Source organism: Myripristis murdjan, chromosome 9, assembly GCF_902150065.1.
Source record: "Myripristis murdjan chromosome 9, fMyrMur1.1, whole genome shotgun sequence".
Classification (NCBI taxonomy): Eukaryota; Metazoa; Chordata; class Actinopteri; order Holocentriformes; family Holocentridae; genus Myripristis; species Myripristis murdjan.
The window spans coordinates 28,455,747-28,478,050 of record NC_043988.1 but is presented as its reverse complement, the minus strand read 5'-3'; the positions used below and the strand labels follow the sequence as shown (position 1 = coordinate 28,478,050).

General features: G+C 41.6%; 1 protein-coding gene across 4 annotated transcripts in view; it reads right to left on the bottom strand.

Annotated features, from left to right (window-relative positions):
• Window positions 1–20,906, bottom strand: part of camsap1b (calmodulin regulated spectrin-associated protein 1b) — a 34,833-nt gene extending 13,927 nt beyond the window's left edge. For 2 of the 4 annotated variants that reach the window (XM_030060152.1, XM_030060153.1), the window contains exons 1-5: window positions 20,513–20,906; window positions 18,877–19,043; window positions 13,236–13,498; window positions 5,235–5,396; window positions 1,897–1,977 (exon numbers count right to left, since the gene is read on the bottom strand). In XM_030060152.1, the coding sequence (XP_029916012.1) occupies window positions 1,897–1,977; window positions 5,235–5,396; window positions 13,236–13,498; window positions 18,877–19,042 (672 nt within the window). In that variant the 5' untranslated portion in view covers window position 19,043; window positions 20,513–20,906. Of the gene's footprint in view, window positions 1–813; window positions 1,236–1,436; window positions 1,470–1,896; window positions 1,978–5,234; window positions 5,397–13,235; window positions 13,499–18,876; window positions 19,044–20,512 lie in introns of those variants that run through there. The other 2 variants (XM_030060155.1, XM_030060154.1) reach the window with 2 other exon arrangements.
• Window positions 20,907–22,304: the final 1,398 nt, after the last annotated feature.

The following is a 22,304-nucleotide window of genomic DNA, read 5'->3' as shown; positions in this document are numbered from 1 at the left end:
AATCTGAAGCAACATCAATGTTAACAGGAGGTGAAAGCAGGCCTCACTGATAGGCACATAAATGCTTCCTGCATGAAAATTAGCTGGCTTCTGCTTTGAAGAGGTATCATCTTCCCACCTTAACTGCTTCTGCACTACTTCAAGCCAAATATTAACCTTTTTTTTTCTTAGAACATATATAATGGCTACTCCTTCTGAAATTATCCATGGCAATAAACATAAAAAATACGACTGAATTAGTCTTGCAATAATTCAGAGGAAATTAGAAGAAAGAGTGAGAACCATGTGATCACTAAAATGATGACAGCACAGCAAGGTCGTCTATGTCACAAGGCTTAGAATTAGGGATGAATCCAACAGAAAAGATATTGAATAAATAAATAAATAACAGCTAAATGAATAACTGTATAATAACCTGTTAAAAATGAAATCAAAACTTCATTGTAAACACTTGTTCTGAGTACTCAAAAGACAAGGGAATTATGCCCACCCCTAATGAGGCTGTTAAACTAGCTTAAACCAGGTCTAGAGCAACTATGTGAGGACAATGTGTGAGATTTAAACAGCTCACAGCACAACACAGACACAGCTGTAAGATGTTGGCATAAACCACTGGGAATCACAAGGCATTTGTTTCATAATGATTATTTGGATGCCAGTTCACAAAAGTAGTCTAATTCTACTGACACAGCTCCGGTCAGGTGTTGTTGGTGAAACTAACAGCCAAACTTTAAGCAGCTCTACAGCAAGCCTAATTCTACAAAACAGAGTAATTCTCGTCTCGAGGGAGGCTTTGGAGAAGGAGCAGCATACCGCATCGGAAAGCTCCTCTGGCTCCAGCATGCAGTGGGCCAGCTTGTGCATGACGTCAGGCTGACATACACACACACAGAGCAGAGATACTGTCAGAGGAGACCATGGGCACAGAGGAGAGAGTGTGAGAGGAGGAGAGAGAGACCAGAGGAGGGATGACACAGCAGATCGGTCAGAGGAGTTGGCCAGGGATGGGACTGTAAAAACAAAGGCGAGGTGGAGGCATGGATTTTCTCTCATTCACACTAGCCAGCAAATGCCACGCACACACACGCATATACACACAGCATATCCACATGGCCTACTTGAGCTTGAAATGAGAGAACACATTGCGTACAAAAAGGAATATTTTTTGCCAAATATACAAAAGTCAGAACCTTGTACCACAATGTGACATTTTTGCCACAAGTTAAAAAAAAAATAAATTAAATTAAAAAAATAAAAATAATTATCAGCAAAAACACTGGTGTCTTTCTCCCCCCTGCTGACACACTGGCTACAAGCAGCACAAAATGAGCTTGAATGAGCCATGGTGGAGTGTGCGCGCACATCAACACAGCACTATGCGTGCAAGGGGGAGAGGGGAAAGAGAATGGGGTTATGGGGACTAGCATCCAACTTACAGGGACTAGTTTCCAATACCATTTGGAGGGAGACTATCCAGTTTGCAGGGATAAGAGAGGGGGAGGGAGGGACAGATAAGGAACATGAGCAGAAAGGTCAATAGGTCAGAGGTCACAGACAGAGGACTGGATCTGCTTCCAGGTTGATGAGAGAAAAAGAGAGCAGGGTCAGAACAACTCCAAAATGCCTTCTGGGAGAAACATTCCTCATCCAAACTGCTGACCCTGACATTGTCCTGCACCCAGTTCTCTCTTGATAGTTTTTCTGGTGATGAGACCAACCTGGACACACACTTTGAGGGAAAAATGTTTTCAGTTACATCCAACACTGGCCCCAAAAAACAGACATACTGATCTGCTGGCTGCAATTTTCTTTCTGTTCTGGCTTAGGCCTTATAGTTTCTTGGACTCCTCTCTGTGAAAAAGCCAACTGCCAGATGCTTTGCTCCTCTAGCCTTACCTTCTGATGGCTTGGGGACTCCAGCGGGTGCTGCTTGACTTTGTGCTCCCTTTCTGTGATCTCCCTCATCTTCATGTTCACCTGCAGAAGAAGTTATGACACATTCAAGCTCACACTCTTTTCAACATATATGCTTCCAGGATCATTACTTTCAGGATTTTAAATATGGAGCACAATGACCTTGGGATAGGCAATATATTGATATTACATCAATATCATGAGAACAGATTAAGGCTGTGTAATGTGACCTAAATCTCATATCCTGATATACAGTACAGGCCAAAAGTTTGGACACACCTTCTCATTCAATGTGTTTTCTTTATTTTCATGACTATTTACATTGTAGATTCTAACTGAAGGAATCAAAACTATGAATGAACACATGTGGAGTTATGTACTTAATAAAAAAAGGTGAAATAACTGAAAACATGTTTTATATTCTAGTTTCTTCAAAATAGCCACCCTTTGCTCTGATTACTGCTTTGCACACTCTTGGCATTCTCTCGATGAGCTTCAAGAGGTAGTCACCTGAAATGGTTTTCACTTGACAGGTGTGCCTTATCAGGGTTAATTAGTGGAATTTCTTGCTTTATCAATGGGGTTGGGACCATCAGTTGTGTTGTGCAGAAGTCAGGTTACTACACAGCCCTATTGGACAACTGTTAAAATTCATATTATGGCAAGAACCAATCAGCTAACTAAAGAAAAACGAGTGGCCATCATGACTTTAAGAAATGAAGGTCAGCCAGTCCGGAAAATTGCAAAAACTTTAAATGTGTCCGCAAGTGGAGTCGCAAAAACCATCAAGCGCTACAATGAAACTGGCACACATGAGGAAAGACCCAGGAAAGGAAGACCAAGAGTCACCTCTGCTTCTGAGGACAAGTTCATCCAAGTCACCAGCCTCAGAAACGCAAGTTAACAGCACCTCAGATCAGAGACCAGATAAATGCCACACAGAGTTCTAGCAGCAGACCCATCTCTAGAACAACTGTTAAGAGGAGACTGCGCGAATCAGGAATTCATGGTCAAATAGCTGCTAGGAAACCACTGCTAAGGAGAGGCAACAAGCAGAAGAGATTTGTTTGGGCCAAGAAACACAAGGAATGGACATTAGACCAGTGGAAATCTGTGCTTTGGTCTGATGAGTCCAAATTTGAGATCTTTGGTTCCAACCGCCGTGTCTTTGTGAGACGCAGAAAATGTGAACGGATGGATTCCACATGCCTGGTTCCCATTGTGAAGCATGGAGGAGGAGGTGTGATGGTGTGGGGGTGTTTTGCTGGTGACACTGTTGGGGATTTATTCAAAATTGAAGGCACACTGAACCAGCATGGCTACCACAGCATCCTGCAGCGACATGCCATCCATTCCGGTTTGCGTTTAGTTGGATGATCATTTATTTTTCAACAGGACAATGAGCCCAAACACACCTCCAGGCTGTGTAAGGGCTATTTGACCAAGAAGGAGAGTGATGGAGTGCTGCGGTAGATGACCTGGCCTCCACAGTCGCCAGACCTGAACCCAATCCAGATGGTTTGGGGTGAGCTGGACCGCAGAGTGAAGGCAAAGGGGCCAACAAGTGCTAAACACCTCTGGGAACTCCTTCAAGACTGTTGGAAAACCATTTCAGGTGACTACCTCTTGAAGCTCATCGAGAGAATGCCAAGAGTGTGCAAAGCAGTAATCAGAGCAAAGGGTGGCTATTTTGAAGAAACTAGAATATAAAACGTTTTCAGTTATTTCACCTTTTTTTATTAAGTACATAACTCCACATGTGTTCATTCATAGTTTTGATTCCTTCAGTTAGAATCTGCAATGTAAATAGTCATGAAAATAAAGAAAACGCATTGAATGAGAAGGTGTGTCCAAACTTTTGGCCTGTACTGTAGGTCTTCTACTTTATATTGCTGTGAAAACATTAACAAATTTCCCCTTCAAAAACTGGATTTTATTCAGGTTTCTCTCCAAAAACCAAATTTTACAAGATTACATTTGAACACATCATGATAACTGATGTTATAATTTCTCTGTTCTAACTCAAAGTCAGCTATGGATCTGCATCCCTGTTGTGTCCTGACTTGTAGGACGGCTCAGTTAAGATTCAGTTCTCTTGTGTTGGCGGTCAGTCTCTTTGTAATCTGGGACAGTCTCCCTGATAGCGTAACAGCTAACTTTGTTATTGCTGGCATGACCGGAGTAATGATCGCTACAGCAGGAACATTCCAAAATCTTTTTTTTTTTTTTTTTTTTTTTTTAACAGGACTTGCACCTCAGTCCACTAAGAGGACAGCCAGTGATTACTAACTAACTGTAAGTGAACAGACTCATATGTAGTCAGTCCTGTAGTGAAGACACTGGTTGTAGATGCTATTGATGCAGCCAATCCAATTTGTCATTTTCTAAATGCAAATAATAACGATCATCCCTCCCTGAATTCCCCTTTTGGCCCATAAGCATGTGTGAGATGTTTGACCATCCCAAACATATTTTTTTCATCTCAAGGGAGGATGGGACACCCTTAGTCTTGAGCCTGGTGCTGCGCTCCGATGTGTCTGTGTGCTGGTAGCAGGTGCACAGCTACTCACAAATGTGGTGCCAGTCAATACCAATGATACAATATAAAAATGAGTACTGTTAGCTTTCTTGAAATTTGACATTGATATGGCATCACTAGTATTGGTTCTTGTGGCATCCCTAGTGGCCACATGTCTCAATATCTGTGAACAGGACACTTCCTCCCTACCTGCTCCAGGAGCACTGCAACTTGGCTGATCCTGCACCAGAATCAGAGGGCAAAAACAGACTCCCCTCCCCACCCCTGCCCATGGGAATGAATGAAATTCATCAGAAAAAAAAACTCTCTCCTTCCCCTAGACAGCAAGGGTGCAGGACATCATCATGATTAATGGACACACTGTGTCAGGGCCCTAGGTGCCTCAGGCCTGCAGCCCATTGAAAGACAAGCGTAATATGAGCCTGTATGTTTCTGACTCATGCGAGCGCACAGATATGCATGAGTGTGTGTGTGTGTGTGTAAGCATCAGATCAGCACTCTGCTATCTGTTGGCCTGTCTCTGAGCATCAGTGACATACAGCCTTCAGGAAAACAAGAGTGCCACTGTGGCCTGCTATGTCAGTGAGCAGCACATTATCCATCTGACATTATGCTGAGTGCATGGAAGAGTGGCAGCCCATGAACACTGAGGGTAAAAAGGATACCACAGTACATGATGTGTGATGTTCTTTTAGCTAACTGCTACGAGAACATGTTATGTGCTGCTCTCTTGCTTCTTGCATCTATGCTGCATATGTCATGTCCAGGAGTGTGTTTAGACCTTGTTGATCCAGAAGACCATGGCATCCTCCAGGTCAAAGGGCAGTTCTTTGGAGGCACTGAAGGTGGAGAAGCGCTTTACAGAGGCCACCACCTTCTCAATGCTGATCATCTCAACTGTGTAGGCCATCATCAGGGCATCGATCATGGGCATGTGAGCACTCTGGGGAGAGAAGGAAATTGAGAATTTCAGTTTAACCAGAATTTTTCAAACTTCCAATCCGATGAAGATAAATGCTAGTGGCATATAAACTCAGATCCAAAGAACATAAAACACAATGCATGATGAAGTGTGAAGCACCATCTAGCATGATGTGCCAGTAACATCCACCTTTCCATCACAACTCCAGCAAGCAATCAAAACCATTAAAACAGCCCAAGCCTATGCACTTTCCAATAAGTTATTTGTGGCTGTTTAATTGTTCGGATTCTTACCCATTTTCTTGTATTTGTTGCTTTGTGTGAGTGTGATACATCCACCAACTTTGGTCTGTTAAATCCTTCGCTGTCTCAAGAATGAAAGCTTGACTGAGAGTGTACTATTCCAAAATAAATTAAATAAATACAGTCCGGAAATCAACAAAACTTTTAGTGATGCCACAATGCTGAAAAATTGTTTTATTTAAGTTTCACTTTTCATCGCTCATTGGCAGCAGGGTTCATGCAAGCCAGTATATGCTAGCTTTTAGCCAACATAAAGTGCAGTTGCCCAGCAGATAAAAGTGTTGTTGGCCAAAATGTCCGATGGAAAATATGTCAAATAAACAAAGTAATTGATTATTGTATTGAATATCTACGCGAGGGACGCTTTGTGTTCTGCATTTTGGACAGTTAATTCAGCACAGTCAATTCCCTCCCTCTCTCTCTCACATACAAACACACACACAAAATGGGAGACTCATTAACTCTGATGTGTTATGTTAGGTTTAATTCATCCCTTGCACAACTGAAAACATATTACTACTACTTCATATATAGGCTGGATATCTAAGACTGGCACAAAACACATGCCTGATAGTTGCTCTGCTTGGTCGGAATTCAGGAATATCACTAGCTATATTGGCATTCAGGAAAAAAAAAAAAAAAAAAAAGTTTAAGTTAAAGTCTAGAGAGCAAACCCTGAATGGCAATACAAAAAGCAGAAAAAAGTTGTGCCATTCTGGAAGCCAGGGGACAAGAAAAAAACGATACAAATGTGTGATGTTGTGCATCCTTCAAATCAAATTTTCAGCTTTATGCTCAAAACTGTGCTGTTTTCTGGTCTGAATCTATCTTATTCATTTTGGAGCAGTACTTTGCTGGTGAAGCTCCCATTCTTGCACCAGGGAAGGATTTAATGGACAAAACTACGTGGATGCAGCACAACAAATACAATTACATGGGTTAAGAATTTTTTTGTGAACTACGAGCCACTGGAATTTAGTTTGGTTCCATAAAACTGCACAGCAAAGGATTTCAGAGAGGACTGAGTGATTCAAACATCAAGTGGAATAATCCAGAGGGTACTAAACAATTGTGCATCTTTAAATAACATCCCGTGGCTTTATCTATGTTTAAACACCTCATCAAGCAGATTGGGAGTCTGATCTCACACTGTCTTAGGCCCACTCTCTACAAGCTAATCCCATTAAGAGACACAGCAGGGGTCCTTACTGCAGGTGACCTTCAATGTAAGTCTTCTCCAATATCAGCCAAATGCTAGTAAACCGTTGTCCCTGAGTGTGAAGTTTGGATGAAGGGATGGGTGATAGTTGGGTCATAGTTTGGATTTCTGGCAGGAGCTGTTTTGGTTGGATTACACCTGCAACACACGCACATACGCCTCAACATCAAATTACCTATGCACAGTCTCAACTCTGATCAAACACCTGACAGCTACATTGCTATGGCACCGAACCTATACTAAGGCTTAGTTTGTACATCACAACAGTAGGGAAAAATGACTTGATTACCAACAAAGTCACATGAGTTTAATCTGAGGTCTTCATAATAAAACTGATACTTGAGTCCACATTTGTTGGTAAGGCTTTAACATGGCACTGTTTCAGTTAAACCTTCATGTGACATGCTAGGTTAATCCAATTGGTGATAGGAAGCACATACAGATTAGGCTTGGTAATGTAACTAATGAGAGCTATTCACAGTTTTCACCACATCAAAGACATCCATGGCCTGAGATAATGACAGTGAAACACAAGACGAGTGAGAAAGGCCAAGCATTGTCTGTGAGTGAAAGAACTCCTGCACACTGGCATATTCAATAAAAAAAATGTCCTAAAGTAACCGGATAATCTATCTTGAGATAACCTAATGAAGGTCTTAGGAGAAAAACATTGCTTTTCACTGCAAGTGAATAAAACAGTGTGTGTGAGCTCCTTTATACGTGTAGATGCCAGTGTTTGGTTCTACACACCTGCCTGGCAAAATTCAGGTGTGTAAAAGCTTCACTGAGAGACAGACGGCTATGAAAATGGAAAACTTAATATAGGAATCCATTATATTCTAGTATACAAAAGGCTGTGTACAATGAAATCTACAGGCTATACAGGTTCTACAAGGTCATTAGAGTGATTTATTCATGCATTAACAATTATTTTGCAGAGCTCCAGAGTGCAATGATTTAGTCGCATTTTGTGACTCTTTGCTGCAGTAATACCACAGAACAATGTTTTGTTGTTTTCAAAAGCCATTACAGAACACAGGCTATTTCTGATAAAGGCTAATCCGTATTAGAATGGCGCAACGTTTTTCATAACTGTTGCCACTCTGCCCTCCTTCACTGGCATTTGTCTTGTAAAACACAGGTATGCAAACTAGCTAGAGGTGAAAAACATGAGAGGGACACGTGAGTAGGGAAAACACAGACCTGCTAGGGACACCCAGACATATGCTCCCCAGGTTTTTTTTTTTTTTTTTTTTTTAAGAATAAGCTACTTAATGCCCATTTCTAAGGTCTTTTAGGATTAGAAGGTGGTGCCAGTCAGCCCATGAAACATGGGGCTAATGTTGCACTAGACAACATTAACAAGTGCGTGGGAAGCTGAACGAAAATACAGTTGCAAACAAATTGTCTGCTGGTTTAACCAACATTTTTAGCTGGAGGAACAATTTGATGGTTTTCACAGTGCCACCACTAGAAAACCACTGTTTGCCTGGAGCCCTGTGTGGTCAGGGCCATTAAGACTGATCAGATAAATTGTAGGTCAAACGCGATAAGGCCTGCCATTCTTTTCTTGGTTCCTTGCACGTCACATTTATGCTTAATCTAATATACTTTGATTGTTTAAAACTATGTGCAGAGTTGTGTGCAAGGATCATGTGGCTCAAATAAGATGAAACTGGTCAAACACAGGTACAGATTATTGCCATACGCAGATATTACAACATAAAAGTTATCTGCCATACTCAGAAAATAGAACATACAATTTTGATTCACTTACAAGCACAGAATCTCTTTTTTTCCCACCCAGAGATGGCTAATGTTTTTTTGGAATATAAGATTACCATGAAGGCCTGCTCATAGAACTTTTTTACAGCAATTTGGGAAGCCAGGGTGAGTATTGACACCATAAATTATGGGTGAAGTAACCCTTCAAGTATGACTGAGTGGTGGAAAACAGATCAACAATGGAGCAAAAACAACAGCGAGCCCTAGAGCTCAATCCTTCATTCAGAGGATGAATAATACCAATACCAATATCAAAGTGTCACAGAGTTTATGTAAGACTAATATCAGACCTGAAAATCCCTAACACACCAGAAATAAAAATCAAAATGTCTTGATTTTTTTCTCCTTTTTTTCATTTTTGGCACATAGAGTTCTGTATTTCTCAAATGGTCAGGAAAAGAAGTATCAGTTCAATCAATCAATCAATCATTTTGTCCCATGACCCCAAGCCTTCAGTGTTAAATGACAGAGATGAATTAGTATGGTATTTGGTATTAGTCAACACTTCAATATTTCACAATTGGTTTAATATTGGCAATGAGAAAGTATTATTGGTGCATCCCTATTCATTCCTTTCAAACACTCACACTGCTGCCTTTCATTGACCCTGCATGGAGCCCCACAGGGAGCAGACACTGCTGTTGCCCTGAGCAGTCTGTTCAGAAAGATACACACACACACAGCCTAAGTGGACCCCAAGGGGACGGCTAGCTTGTTGCAGTTTTACAAGCTCCAGCTGCTGCCCCAGCCAAAGTCAGACAGGAGGTGCAGAATTGTCTGCAGGTACTACGTCTGTTTCCTTTTTCTCCCTCTCTCTTTCTCACACACTAACACACACACAAGTAGGAACACAGTGGTTGCTATGGAAACATCTCACCAAGTCAGCAAGCTGGGAGGAGGTTTCTCATTTCCAGTAGTAGTTATCAGTGATAAGCATGCTCCTGCTCATGATTTTTAGCTCATCTCCTTGCTTTGTGTCTGGCTGCTTGCACAGTGGCCTGGGTGTGGAGTATTTTGCCAGGCCCCTGTCAGGAGCCAGACGCACATCCCTGACTAGGCAGCCTGCTGGAGGAGACTGCCCCAACAACACCACTGCCGGTTGCTATGGTAACAAGAGGGAAGGAAGATGGCTGAAAGCAAGTGAGCTGGTGTTCACATTATCCTGTGCAGAGTGCTCTCAGTGAAATTGTGAGACATCGGATCTCATTGCTCTGTACTCTGAACCACGTGGCCAACATTCAGTAGCTGTGACGTGGCGGTGTTGAATCAGGTGACAACTTGGAGGCTATGGGTTACATGTTGAGAATGTTTTATCCTGTTTAAAAGCCTGACTGTGAAAACACTGCATTATACTCATGATGATTACAGGAATGGTCAGAAGACCCAAGCTGCCAGTTTCCCGGAAATATTTTGACAGAGAGGCAGAGCCTCTCTGTCAAAATATTCCCATTTCCCCACAGATCAGAGATAATGGTTGGGCAGGGATGCAGGGCTGGATTAGAGCCAGTCAAATTGAGCCTATGAAGAAATCGAAAGTGGAAAGGGGAGAATGTTCAATGACCATGACCAAAATCTAGGTTAAAAAAAAAAAAAAAAAAAAAAAAACGCCAATGACAAAATCCATTCTCAGAGGCATTAGTGGCAGACTAACCCTCTTTACACTGATGCCCCTTGCTTGAACTTCCCAATCAGAGTAGGAATGGGCCTCATTTTATTTATTTATTATTAGAATTTGTTTTTACTGAAATCCTTTTGCCATGACCTAGACAGGATGTGATACTGTCTATGAAAAAATTAATCACAGGTTACATCCACACTTGGATTGCCTGTGTAACACTTTGATCTCTGAAGGGAAATTTACTTTTTGCTTGCACCCAAACACGGAGATCACAACACATGGTCAACTACAGAGCAGTTCCCCAGGGCTGGTAGGGGTTCTGTGTCTTACTTATGGACACTTCAGCAGGGCAGATACTTGTTAGGGGCTAAAGGATGATTTCTTTGACTGAGGGCTGCAGCTGCTGCATCAATTATTTTTGTAATTATATATTCTACAAAAGGTTATTCATGCTTTTATCATCTCTTGTCTGGACTACTGTAATGCGTTTTTCACATGCCTTGGCGATAACTTTATTGCAAGGTTTTCTTCCAGAGTTGATGATGAAAGTTGCTATGGAGTGAGACCTCTTGCTTCCATCCCATCTCTGTTGACAGCTGTATATGCGCAGTACCAATAAGTTGGGAAATACTGATTGTGTGGCGACAGTGCTTCCTGTCTACTCCAAATGGGATGATATACTTGATGTCAGTAACCACCTATGCGTCACAGTCACTTCTGTTTAGCCTTAAGTGCTCTGTGGAATGGCAAGCAAAAAGAGGAGAGAGAGTATGCTGCTGCATAAACATCAAAGATGTTCTTTGCAGAGTGAAAGTAAGGGTGGCCAGAGATGCTGAGGCAGATTTAAAACTCCAGTGCCATAGGAAAGCACCAAAGAAATGACCAAACCTGTTTATAAGCCTCTCTGGTATGTCACAAACTGTCCTGACATGGCCCGCATGAGTAACAGTCAAAGTCTACCTCCTAATTTGAATACAAAATGATAAGCATGCAGCCAAATCATGTGGAACCCATTTCATTGTATCAATCTACAACAACATGTCTAAATCTCTGTGACACGCAGTGTAGATTTGAAACAGAAACCTTAGTAAATCTTATGTCTCTCCCTAAGCTTTAAAGGTTAGACTCAACAGATCCACCAGATGAAAGGCATCCGTGTTCAAAACTCCTGTAGCTGAGATGCCAAGGTTAGATAAAGAAGAACAACGACCCCTTTCACTGATTTAACTATGGGGAGATAAAACATCAGGACCAGGAAGAGATGGTGATTGCATAGGTTATGCGCCAGCCTGGTTTCCTTCTCCACCTTGGCAAAGAAATAGGCTAAAGAACATTTTGCAAAGCCTCTAAAACCACATCATGGACTGTCTGGTCCTGATTATATCTGCTGAATTGATGTACCATAAATCTGGCATGCATAATTAATTAAACACATTTCATCTCATGCATGCTTCATTTCATATTGTTTTCTCTAGTAATAATAAACTAGAGCAACAATGAATTAGAATTATTGAAGCTGTAATTTTCCACATATTGTCACACAATGATGGCGAACTACAGCAAAGATGGGGGAGCATCTTATGTCCAGCAGACAGAAAAAACGACAGATAGACCAGGCAACAAAAACAAAAATATTATTTACAGAGGTACTGAATGTGTATTTCAGTCAGGTTGTGCAGATTATTGTAAGATTATTGTCCATGTAGTGCCACTTTTAGGGCTGAAATTATTTATCAACAAAATCAATGACATTGACCATAAAACATAAGACATGTATTTCTGTTGTCGACTCATCACTTGAAGAAAAAATAAAGAAATGATATGCACACGCAAACCCTTGCAATGTACATGGAAAAAATGCCTGTAACCCTAGTAAGCAAATTTGAGGTTTCTTGGCCAATCACAAGAAGGATATGATGTTCTACACACCAATCAGAGCAAGTCTGTCCTGTATCGTATGAGATTATAAACAAGTAAGATGGTGAGCCCAATGAAGAGATGGCAAAGAACCCAAGATCCACACATTCAAAAGTCTAGGAATACTTTAACAGAAAAATAAACATAGCAGTTGAATGCACAGTCTGCACAACATAAGGTGGCTAGTTAACACACCTACTTCAAGCAGTGCAATGGAACATGTCGGAAAGTAGTGTGTTTTTAGATTTTGAAAGCTAATTTCAGTTCAGTGTCCCCCACTGACAAAGGCAAAAACCCAAGCTGGAAGCAAAACTGAGGTGAGGTAGAGGTAGCCATACGAGAGTTTGGCGCACGCGCGTGTGTGTGTGTCAGAAAGAGTGTGAAAGACAAAGAGAGGGGGTGGGTAAGTGGTACTAGATACAATGTTCATAAACTCTCATAGCATCTGTCTGAAGTATTTTGTTTGCTTTTATGTTCTTCCCAAGTCAAGGAGGATGGGCTACTTTTTAACTTGAATATCACTGCAAAGCAGAAGTTCTTGAAAAGGCTTAATTATTACTGAGCGGTGGAAAAAAGCATTCAAATTAGAAGTTCTTAGTTCATTACCTTCATACTATGACTAAAAAGAAAATAATCATTTAGATTAGTCAATTAATCAAAAAAAACAGTCAATTAGATTAGATTAGTTAATTGCCAAAACAATCACTGACTGCAGCCCTAGCCAGCTTATTTATGTATGGAGCAGGAAATTCTTATATTGCAGCAGCAGGATGTCCAGACAATGCACATCTATCGGAATCTGTGTGGATCTTTGCAGCAGGAACATCTGTTGTTGATTAATCTGTGTTATGGTGTGACGGCTCTGTTTTGAATAGACTTTATTGGAACTGTCAACCAGGACAGGTGCAATCCAAAAAGCCAATTGATGCTTACACAATAATTTTCAATCGTGTGTGGACAAGGTCTCCAGCAATGGCCAGTGTTTTCCATCCCTCCCCATGCCTGATCTACTAACTCACCATTTTGATAGGCACACACGCCAGATCCCCCTCTGTGACAGGCGTATCGTCGCTCTCCACAACATAAATGCCTTTCCTGGACAGAGCCTGGATGACGGACAGGTGGGACTGAAGTGATGCCACCTGTTCTGTCTTGAGGATGAGGGCACAGACACGACAGTAGAGCTCGCAGGACAGCAGCAGGCGGATGACAGGCGGCTTGATGTGCTCCTGTTCATACTGGTCTGTGTAAAAAGGGTCCCGTAAGTCTTCTGGGATATGGTCTGAAATTGAAGGAAAAGTTTGGTGAACTAGGTGGCACAGCCATGAATGGTAAAAAAGGCTGTATGTGTTAAGCTTTCACATTATGACCTGGATTGAAAACAGAAATATGGATCGGTCAGAGGGAAATGTAATAATATGTGACGACTGACAAAAAGGTGAAACTAAAATGCTGCCAATCTGAATGTTTTTTTCCTACATACAGAGACGATGAAAGAGCTGTTTGCCAGCAAAATCTGACCCTGACATCTCCATCATCTTAACGGCTTCTAGAGAGGCCATCATAAAACCGGCCTCACTCAGCCAACAGCTATCAAACTTCTCCAGTGTCAACAAACTAACGAAATACAACATTTGGCTGGTTTGCCATGCAATATTTGTTCTGTGAAGGCTTCAGTTTACTTAAAGTAAATACAGCCAGCCATGGTTAGAAACCACAGCTAGAAACAGAGAGCATAGTCTAGCTAAGACAATTCCTTAGTGAGAGCAAGCTTCTCAGGTGACACAAGGTGCCTGCCAGCTCTAATTTAACAATCCTGGAGCCACAAAAAGGGAAAGGAAAACAATGACGAATACAGGGGATTCTGTTGCTTTGGAGGTGAAGTCACTCACAAAACAAAACTGCACATCCATATAAGGGCAAAGGACAAAGCACTTGACTTGAAGCATGCAGAAACGAAATTCCTGCTGCAAGGTTAAAACATGCAGAAACAAGCTTGAAATGGGTCTTAAATGATGAACAGCCTGTGCAAAAAAACCTTCTCCAAAACGTTGTGGTGACAGAAATAAGCCTGGTCCATCACCAATGTATTTTCAACTATGCCTGACCTGTGGTAAGATGGTAAAAGCCACATATCTGTATGTGTTGTACTGTGAGGGTCTGCTGTGACTAGTGGGATAAGGGAACTAGTCAGCAATCTCCCATCCGCACAAACAGGAAGACAGGCAGGTAGCACTGATGACACTCTCAACAGATAATAATCCACCAAGCACAAAGGCTGTACTTGCACAAACTAGGCCTTGAGAAACCTAAGATGATATCACAGCAGCAAATAAAAAGAAAAGCATAAAACCATAGCACACACAGAGTGCATTGTCAGTAGATGCTTATGTTTAGAGTGTAAATTTACAATCCTGTAAATGAGAGATGGGACAATATACAAATTTGAACTATAATAATCATGACCAAATGTATCATTTTTTTTTTTTGTATTATCAGAGTGCTGAAAATGCTAAACAGTTAAACACAATGAAATCATTTCACTTTTTTTGTAATGAAAATAATAAATGATAAGCAATATTAACTGCTTGCATTAAAATTATAATGCAACCAATGCTATATTAAGACATGAAATACACAACACAAACATATCTAATGAATAACGGCTGCTTCACACAGGGGCCATGGCCAATAAGAGAAAAACAGCAACCAAAAAGGCATTTTTCAAGTTACCTGGTCCAGACAACATAAATGTATACAACCAAATCAAATGACCACTGTGTATGTAAAAGCAACACAGTGTAAAGAGAATTTTAAAGAGAATTGACTAGCTGATACTGCCTTTGGTTAACGCTAGACACAAATCAGAAACAGTTATTTTGATAATTAAAATATGAAACAGTTCAACTAACTGTCCCATCATTCCTGTACATTATGGACAATTCTGTACACTGTCTAAGGCTTGCCATCATAACACCACAAGCCTAACAGATATAATGACTGCTGCTGCACACATGCAAGTAAGCCTGTCATTGTGTAACAGCATTAGCTTAGTGTGCATAACAACACCCAGCAGCGTGGGTCATTCCTGGAGGGCTATGTTGGAGTATATTAACACGTTAGAACAGTGGGACTGATTGTGTACAAAAACAAAGGCGTCTGGCCCGGGCGGGTCTTCACGTTTGACTTCCCTGCTGAGACACTGATGCCATGAGGCAGCTGCCCACCCCCTCCCAGCCCACCTCTATCTCTATCTCTCTCTCTCTCTCTGTCTCTCTCTCCCTCTACTTATCTCTTTCTCTCTCTCACTCTCTCTCTCTCTCTGTAACTCCCCTCTGTCACCAGGAGCAAGGCTAAAAAATTTACTAACTGGGAAAGGGTGGAGCATGGGGATGAGGTCTGGCAGGAAGCCCTGTTATATTCTACTGCCAGGCTACAGCAGATTCAGCCATCCATTCACTTAGCATCCACACCAGGCTCTGCACAGGCAGGGCAAGGCAGAGCTGGCAATCTGGCTGTAGCACTGATGGGTGCTCATCTCACCAACTCCATATCTGTCTGTATGGCTGGCTGTCACTTGGGTTGGGAGCAGCTGGCATTAGGGCAGGGGGCACTAGGGCAGAAGCGCACTACCAAACATTTAACACAGACCACACACTGATAAACACACACCAGACACACTTGAAACCCCCACATCTTATGATGGCTGTAAGTGCTCATAATAAAGCCTCATCAGTGGGATTGCTTTAGGGCTAGCCCCTGAAAGTCAACGACTTGAATCATCGGTGATAGGCCTCTGCAGTCAACTCAGAAGGAGCTGAGAGAGTTTTTAAGATAGTTACTGGGCACTGTAATATGACAATAAAACAAGACATATTCTCTTAAAAATACATTGGGAATATATTGCAATAAGGAATGGAAAAACATCAAGTTTTTAAATCATTTTAAGACCAGTAGATGTGAAATTAAATAATTAATTAACTGGAGAACTGCAGAGGACAGTACACTCTGTCAGCCACTCTGCTCATGATCAACATGAAAACAAGTCATATGCAAGTGCCAGAAATCAAGACATGCCTACAGTACCAAGCAAAAGCTGATGCCACCCTCTGAGCTGCTGAAGAAAAATGTGGACCACTATCCATTGCTGGTGAAAGCAGGCAAACAGATACTGTGAACCATCAAAGTGGGGGAGCAGAATAGTTGATTTCTTCTTATTGAAATGCCAATTCTGAGACAACTCTGAAAACTGTGACTCGGATACACCGCTAGATTGTTTACATACGTTCCTTGTGTCTGTCAACTCATTGCAGGAGCCAAGCAAATAACTCTATACCATTACCAACTAAACAGCAAATGAGCCACAGGATAAAAAGCGAAGAGGCTTTATATATTCAGTCCCCATGAGGGGATAATAATTGCTGCTGTACCTGTGTGCACGACCCCCACCTCCCTCGACTGCCAAAGCGTTGGGGCTACTTTATTCTCTCTATTTAAACGAATAGCATCTCCGCCCAAGTTCACAAGTGGCGCATTATTTATGTTTGCAATGAAATGATCTTATGCGCTCAGACTTTCTGCCTTCTTTGTTAGCCACTTCCTTCAAAGACAGATTGTGAAGACATTCCTCAAAGTGAGAAAGAAACAGGCAACTTTTTTTGTCGGTCATTACTGCAAAATGCCAATTGGACTTGCTCAGCCTTGGCATGAGCTCTGGGAGCATATGAGCTGAAGTAATGCACTGGAAAGCAGGAGGTTACGAGGAAAACTGCTCAGGGAAAAACCTTGGGATAATAGCTTTCCACCCTTAACCTGGATAACCATTAAAATACTGATCTTCCTGTCATTTGTTCACTATGTATGTCACAGTGGCATTTTGAAATCTGTGTAATTGTAAGAGACAGAATATACTGCATAGGAATGGCTATTTGGGCCTCTGAAATACTCACAGATAGTATAACCAAGGCACTGCACTGATGCAACAAACATGAAACCTGTGAATGGTGAGACACCTGAATCAGCTTGCTGAGGCTTTATACTAAGAAAGCTAAAATGCAATCATAAGAGATACCCAGTGGCAAATCAAAAAGTAAATAGCAGACATGCAGTAACATAATGGCAGTATGCTGTGATAACACACGTTTAAGCTGACAATGATGAAACATGGGCTAACTGATCAGGATGCTCTCCCTTCCCATGACTCTGGTTTGGAAGTTAAAAATTTATAAAGAGTGCGATGGCTTGCAGAGAAAAAAATAGGCCAACAGTTTCGCATGTGATAGGTTTCTTCTCCTGGTAATACATTGGAATCATCAGACACAGGTTGAAAACAACACAGGCCATAATAATTAACAAAGCGTATCTAATCTAATCACGTCCTAAACTAGGCTGCACATTCAGAACCACTGTGGCTGGGGATACATATAACCAGGGCAAGAATCTACCTTTTATCAACAGGATACTCTGTCTGGGCCATCTACTGGAAAATTCACCAGCCACACAGATTTTTACAAATGGACAGCTCTAGACAATGGATAGTTACCTGCCAAAGCACAAAATAGACTGAATAATCTCAGTAGCCACAGCCACAATTGACCTGCATTTGACTGATGACTAGAGTTAAATTAAAACCTGGATATGTTTAAGGTCTTCAGCACACTCACTGGCTACAAAGAAATATGGAAATGGTCTAAGGATATCAGCCAGACAACACAAGATAAGCACTGACAGTGCTTATCTGACCATATGATATATGTATGTTGCTTTAGTTGGGGTGTGATTATTTTGAAGAATCTCACAGGTACAAAAGCAGGTAAAAAACAGGTATAAAAGTTATGGGAAAAAAAGGTTGTTTTAAGTATGCACAGGATCACAAACTCTTAGGCCTGCACCAAACAGGGGGTAATTATTGCTACATTCAGTTGGCATCAAAGGATTACTGCTAACCATAATAATAGATCACTTCCTCACCAAAATTTACAGAATGATTCACCACAGCAACCCTGGATGAGACAGGAAATCCTGGCCTGTGGGGCTAGTTGCTAATGCGGACACCATCTTGATAGGGAGTGTGAATGACTAATATAGCAGATCAGTATTTTCCATACCCAGGGTACAGTCTAACAAATATAGCCTCATGCTCAATCACAGTCACTCGGCCTGCCTTGGGTTCAGTCTCAATAGCCATTACCCAACAATGGAAGGATCTGGTGAGTCAGTGGGGAAGACTTTGGTGGCCAAATATCATGGGGGAATTAGTGTTAGCTCAAGCGCATTAGCACACAGATATTTCTCTGATGGACTCTTGCTGTCAGTGTTTTGCGAGAGAAGCTCTGCACATTCTGCTGACCATCAGTTTCAATTTGAGAAGTGCATTATTCTGACAAACTGCATCGGATGTCAACTATGAGGGTGTGACGAACATATGCTGCAGATCCACAAGTATTATGTCAGATACATGCAACGGTTGATCATTACTACACACTGTCCAGTTAGTCTGTTAATATTAAAGGTATAAGTATGACTCGTCATACAGCCAACTTGAGCACTGACTGAATCTAAGCGTATCAGAATTGTACTTGCTCGAACCAGTGAACGCCTGTAAAAAGTACACATAAAGTGCTTGTATGTGCATGCCAGTGCTTGTATGAAATAACTTACCGATGCCATAGGCTTTGGCAAACAGCCACCGTAGGTTGGCATCTATTTTTGCTCTAGCAGAATCATACATCTCCAGTGGTACAACTTCCATTGCGCCCTCTGCAACCCCGGCCAGATCCACTTTCCTCCTAGTACTGTCCCCGCCAGCACGCAAATCAACGTCCATCCTTGGGGGGTAAAAAAAGTATAATGATTACATAGGCTGCCTAAACATGCTAACTATACATTTGACAAGTGGTGGTAAGATAAAATCCCTCATACTTTTGGCCAGTAGCCACAGCAAACTAGTAATACATTGGATTTAAAGAAAGCAGCCAAATAATTCATCAAGCCATCAGGTATCCACAAGCTGCCAGACGAGCAGCAAGCCCCCTTGGAAAAGCTTGAGCAAGTGACTGAACACTCTATTGGGGTGAATATTCAACCAAAATATTGTTGTTTGGTGTTTAGTTGATGATGATGGAAAAACAGTCGTCTGTCTCAGATGGTGCTCTTAACAGCCTTTAAGTGGTTATTTGGCTCAACATCTGGTTATTAGGCCAATATGAAAGTAACATCCTGATAATACATCACTTCCATCATTACTAATGCTTTGCAGTAAGATGACAGTGACGTGTTTGCATTACCTTTGCAGGAAACTGATCCTAAACATATGCAACAATTAATCAGGTTTAGCTGAAATGAAACCCTCCTGCCATATAGCTCCCAAGCAAAAATAGAGTATCCAGGGCAGGATGTGGAAAACAAAAACTAAGTCCTTTGTGTACACTGTGGCATACCACCCACAGTGTACTGGACCCGCAGTTGAGAGTAAAAGATGTCCAGTGATGGACCACAAAACTTTTTCTCACTGTCAGCACATTATTATTTTAGTTTTTAAAACCATTTTACATGCAACACGCACATTTTCAAAGGCTGTATGTGGGTTTAGCCCTCCAAAATAACAACTCACTGTGAAATCTGACTGCCTGTTAATGAAGCAGGCTGCTCACACCCTGACATTGATACATGCAGTGAAATTAACAATATCTGTTTGCTTTCAGTTTGATCCTTTCCCAGCAAAAATAGCGGTCAGCTTGACCAATGCAACATGACTATACGCCTGACAGCATCTATGATGATAGTATGTTGATTCTGCATTTACACATATGCATGCACCTGCTTCATTTTAACCCAAATTACTCCCGTGAATGAATTTAGCTCGTTTCCATTACTTAAACAGTTACAACAGCTGACATTACTTTTATATTATGCTACCCCTAAGTTAGAACACGACCATCCAATACTGTTGCTAGGGTCCAATAGCTCAAAGCTGGGTTGCTGGACAGCCTAGCGAACAACTCCTAGTCATAGTAACGTTAATAAACTTGCATTTTCTTAACTTCACCAACCATTGAGGTAGTGTTAGCTAGTAAGGCAGACGGTTATCTTTGCATTAGCTAACAATAAACGGCCATGCATGAAATAGCAAACGTTAATCAGCCATCAGCAGCCAACCATTAGCTTGCTGTTCCTCACTATAACGTTAACGTTAGCTTGGGCCAGTAACGTTACTGCATTCATCGGCCCAAGAACAATCAGCACATCTATGTTGCCTTGACGTTAGCTAGGTACTCGGGCGGGTTTTTAACGTTACCTTGAAAGGTGTGGTAACTGTTATATCTCCCAGTTACCCTTCAGTTCCTTCGATGTAAACAATTAACCAAGGACTAGCCTCACTGTGCAATGGCCTGCTGTGGTTAACATACACCGACGGCAGCAACGCATCATAGCCAGCTAGCTAATGCTAGCAGTGAGGCGAGTCTCAAACGTCTCTTCCCAGTAACACAGCCCAGTTCGCGGCCTGTGTGACAACCGCTGCAAGGTAGACTTTTTGTTGGAACAAACGCCGACCAGAAAACGACAGTTGACCGACATAAAGACACGCAACGCCCGAAACGCTTCTTTTCGGATCTATCTTTCTGTGTATTGCCTCATGTTAGGTCAGAGATACAGTCTGTTGGAGGCTTTGCAGCGGGTCGGCAGCCTCAGCGTGTAGCGCCCTCCCATACAAATGTAATTATCGGTCCCAACCGCCGTAAAGGCTGCGACTACGCCTGCGTGATTACCGTCCAGATGCACTGTGAACCACTTTGTCCACAACATATTCCCCCACTTACATTTTATTAATTCTTATCTATTTAAATTAGACTCTGATTTTTACCACCAAAATAATTTGATAGTTTTTTTTGTTTTTTTTTCATTAAGGACTCTTAATCCGTGTAGTTTGGGGTGAGTGAGAATATCTAAAAATGCATGCCTAGCAGTCCATTCTTAAAATTTAGTGTCTGATTCGGTATAAAGTAATTTCATGCAAATATGCACGCTTTTTGGTCAAGGAGCATGGTTTATCAGCTCGCCCTGTCGGCTGTCTTGGTGACATTTTGACCAATGATGTCCTCTAGCGGTAAAAGTGTGGTAGAATTATGAATCACTGAGGCATTGGACTTTTTCGTAGACAGGTAGCAAACTAAATATGAACGACCATTATTATCATTAGCAGTAGTAGTAGTAGTAGTAGTACTATCAGTATCATTATAAGTCTTAGATTTATTTTAAAATCCACATTGAAAGAGAATATATCAGACAACTGATGATAGTTTATTACTGGAGAGATTAACGTAACGTTATTATTATTATTATTATTATTATTATTATTATTATTATTATTTTCACAGTGAACGAATTGCGGCATTCATCGTTGTCTCAAAATCCTGTCACAAAAAAAAAAAAAAAAAAAAAAAAAGAAATGTATAGCATATCTTAATACGCTCCTGGTGAAAAACAAAGGTTGGTGGCATCGTGATGTCACTGCCCGGGTGGTGACAACGACATAACACCCCGGTGCAGTTCAGCTGAGACCCACCCAGCAATCACTCTCTATAGGTCTGGATTAAAAAATGCATCAGAAGTCCTGCCAGTCCCAATGGGGGGCGCAGAGCTCCACCTGCCCGGTTGTTCGCAGTATTTGCATGTCATTGTACTGCTGAACTGAGGAGATCGTGGAGGACAATGCAGAGGAGGGCGAGGAGGAAACATCCTCCTCCTCCTCAGAGGTGTCAAAGCCTGAGCAACAGAATCACGACTGTGCTGAGATCAAAAGGGAAATTGCAGAGAAGATCTAGGAGGAGGTCGTGGAGGAAAAGCATGGACAAGGAACATAATGAAGATCCGGCTTCTTCATCTATGGCCCTTTTTGATTGACAGGGGTGAACCTGGAACTTTCTTTAACCTGGGACTTGGCAGAGAAAGCAAAGTTCAGGTTCTGCTTTTTGTTCGTTTTCCACTGTATGGAGAACCAGGCTTGAAGAGCAGGAGGTCCTTCAAGGTCAATGTTTTTTGTAGTCTTACTTTCTCCCCCCACTATTACCACTGTTTGCTGTCCCAAA